The 2,542-nt window shown below is 42.1% G+C and overlaps 1 protein-coding gene across 1 annotated transcript in view; it reads right to left on the bottom strand.

Annotated features, from left to right (window-relative positions):
- The window catches only part of ZNF133 (zinc finger protein 133), a 39,613-nt gene that overhangs the window by 6,570 nt on the left and 30,501 nt on the right, over positions 1 to 2,542 (bottom strand). Inside the window, exons 2-3 of the mRNA XM_019632805.1 lie at positions 2,199 to 2,325; positions 1,966 to 2,061 (exon numbers count right to left, since the gene is read on the bottom strand). Coding sequence (XP_019488350.1) covers positions 1,966 to 2,061; positions 2,199 to 2,319 — 217 coding nt within the window. The 5' untranslated portion in view covers positions 2,320 to 2,325. The remainder of the gene's footprint in view (positions 1 to 1,965; positions 2,062 to 2,198; positions 2,326 to 2,542) is intronic.

Here is a 2,542-nt window from a genome sequence, read left to right as displayed (position 1 = left end):
GAAGCAACGTCCTCCACAACTAGACTGAAGAACAAAATGACAGCAACTTGTCTGTTCCCCTTCCCCCAATTCCTCAGTGCTGTTCCCATCCCCCAATTCCCCAATAAAAATCTTTAAAAAATAAAAAAATAAAAAATAAATAAATAAAAATGGATCCCTAGACCAATAATCCTTTAGTTTATCTTTCCTGACTTGCCCCATTAGAATAATTATTTTAAAAAATGTTTTCATTTCTGCTACAGTGAGACATCTGACCATTTCAACCCCTTAGAACCAGTAACATACTTTTCCTGATTTTGTAAGTAATACAGATTCATTTCCTCACACAACATAACAAAGAATCTGTCTCCAAGAAAGAGAACTGTTACTTGTGATACTTTCATCAGGTTATAGGGAATTAGTTTCACCCCTGGTTTTCTGGTAAATGGCCCTAAATTTGGTGTTTTATCTGTTTTTACTCATGTGGAAATCGCCGAATCTAGTGTGTCATCATCATCGTCACTTCCATTTGCACTTTGTTCACTGTCACTGTAACTCGGTAAAGGATGCACAATTTTGTTTTGCCTATTTCCAATAATAGAAGAGTCACTGTCATTTTCACTGTCACTATCAGCGTTGTCAGGAACATCAGATAATGTGTCCGCCAACAATTCCCCTGAAATTTCATCTTCTGTAAGATATTTTTTCCCATAAGAACTACATCTTTCCGTCATGGGTATAAGGTGATTGAAATCTGAATGCTGACTAAATGCAGAGTAGAGCAACAGAGGAAAATACAGAGCTGTTTGTTCTCTTTATTTATCATAGATCTTTAACTCGGAGTGAGGTCATGTTTCTATAAACATTCGTCAGCAGGACCATTCGGAGAAAGGCTCCATGTATTGCGTAGTTAAGTGTATAGTGGAAACCAAGCATGTGTTAAAAATGCAGATTTGGGTCATCCGTCTTGCACAGTTGTAATGTACAGACAAATCTGCGTCACCGGTCCACAATGTGTTAACATTGTATTAGGGAGTTTACAATGTATGTAGGTTGTAATACAAATGACAACTATAAAGGATGCTGGGGAAGGGGTAATTGGGAACTGTGCAATTGCAATGTTCTTATATTTTTATATAAGATGGGAACCAGAATAAGTAGAATAAGAAAAGTTAGGGCTGTATATTGTAATTCCTTAGAATAGGAGTCAGCAAACTTTTTCTTAAACAGTCAGGTAGTAAATAATTTAAGCTTTGAAGGCTAAAGTAAAACTGAGGATATTACATACCGTATTTCCCCATGTATAAGATGTAGGATGTAAGATGCACCCTTGTTCAAAAAATCTGGGGTCTAAAAACTGGGTGAGTCTTATACAGTGGTTGTAGATTTTTTTTTTACTTGCATTTCCCGCTTTTTTCGCGCTTGTTTTTGCGCTCATACAACCACTGTATAAGATGCACCCAGTTTTTAGACCCCAAATTTTTCGAAAAAGGGTGTGTCTTATGCGTGGGGAAATACGTTGGGTACTTATGTAACCATTTAAAAATCTAAAAACTATTCTTGGCTCATGGTTTTTCAAGAATTCCAATTCAATTTATGAACTGGATTTTTAGACTTCCTCCTTCCTCCTGGGCTTGCCTTTTTTCTTTAGCTCACTTAGTTCCCCCCCCCCCACATTCTTGCTTGATCTTTTTTTAAAAACCATAACAAGAGAAAGTAGCCCATGAATGTGAAAGAGAACTGAGTGAGGTAGAGGGCAAACACAGTGGGAAGAAGAAAGGCTTCCAGTGGAGGAAGACACACCAGGAAAGCTGCTTCACATTTGAGGACGAAGGTCTGGAAGGGAAGCCTGCCAGGCAATCCAAACAGCAACCCAGGAGCTGAGGAGAAAGGTTTCCCTCTCAAGCACCTGAGCAGTGTCTCCTCTCTCATACCCCTGAGCTGCCTGCAGCTCTGTGCTCCACTTACCTAGTGTTCCCCACTCACCTGGACAGGTGGCTGGTAGGCATTTTCTCTCCTCTCTCCAGGTTTCCTTCCCTTGCTCCAGCTGGGTGATGAGCTTTGGTTTAGAAAATGGAATTCCTGCTCACAGGAAAAGAAAACAAGGTGGCTGCAGGTTATGGGCTCAAGGGCCAAGTCAGAAAGCAAGATAGCTGCTTCAAGCACATCCTAAAGTATACAGCAGCAAGAATAAGAGTCCTAAGAGGTGCCAGGCTTACCCAGCGAGACCAAGTTGCTGTAGTTTTCTAGCATCACCTCCCTGTACAGGGACCTCTGAGCAGGGCTCAGCAGCATCCACTCCTCTTGGGTGAAATCCACAGCCACATCTCTGAATGCCATGTGTGCCTGTAACACAAAACACAGACCTGTTCACTGAGGAGCCAGTCTGGTCCATGGCTCAGGGTGAAGGGTAGGGAGAAGACTGCCCTGGGGCAGGCAAGAGAGATATCTAGGGCCGGCTGAGTGACGCGATGGTTAAGAACTGGCTTGGGACGCCAGAGGGCCCTGGTTCGGATCCCACATATGAGGGCCAGTGACACTGCCCTCTACAGCTAAGATGCTG

The sequence above is a fragment of the Hipposideros armiger genome, unplaced genomic scaffold, assembly GCF_001890085.2.
Source record: "Hipposideros armiger isolate ML-2016 unplaced genomic scaffold, ASM189008v1 scaffold_1176, whole genome shotgun sequence".
In the NCBI taxonomy this organism is placed as follows: Eukaryota; Metazoa; Chordata; class Mammalia; order Chiroptera; family Hipposideridae; genus Hipposideros; species Hipposideros armiger.
This window is presented reverse-complemented; position numbering and strand designations above follow the sequence as displayed.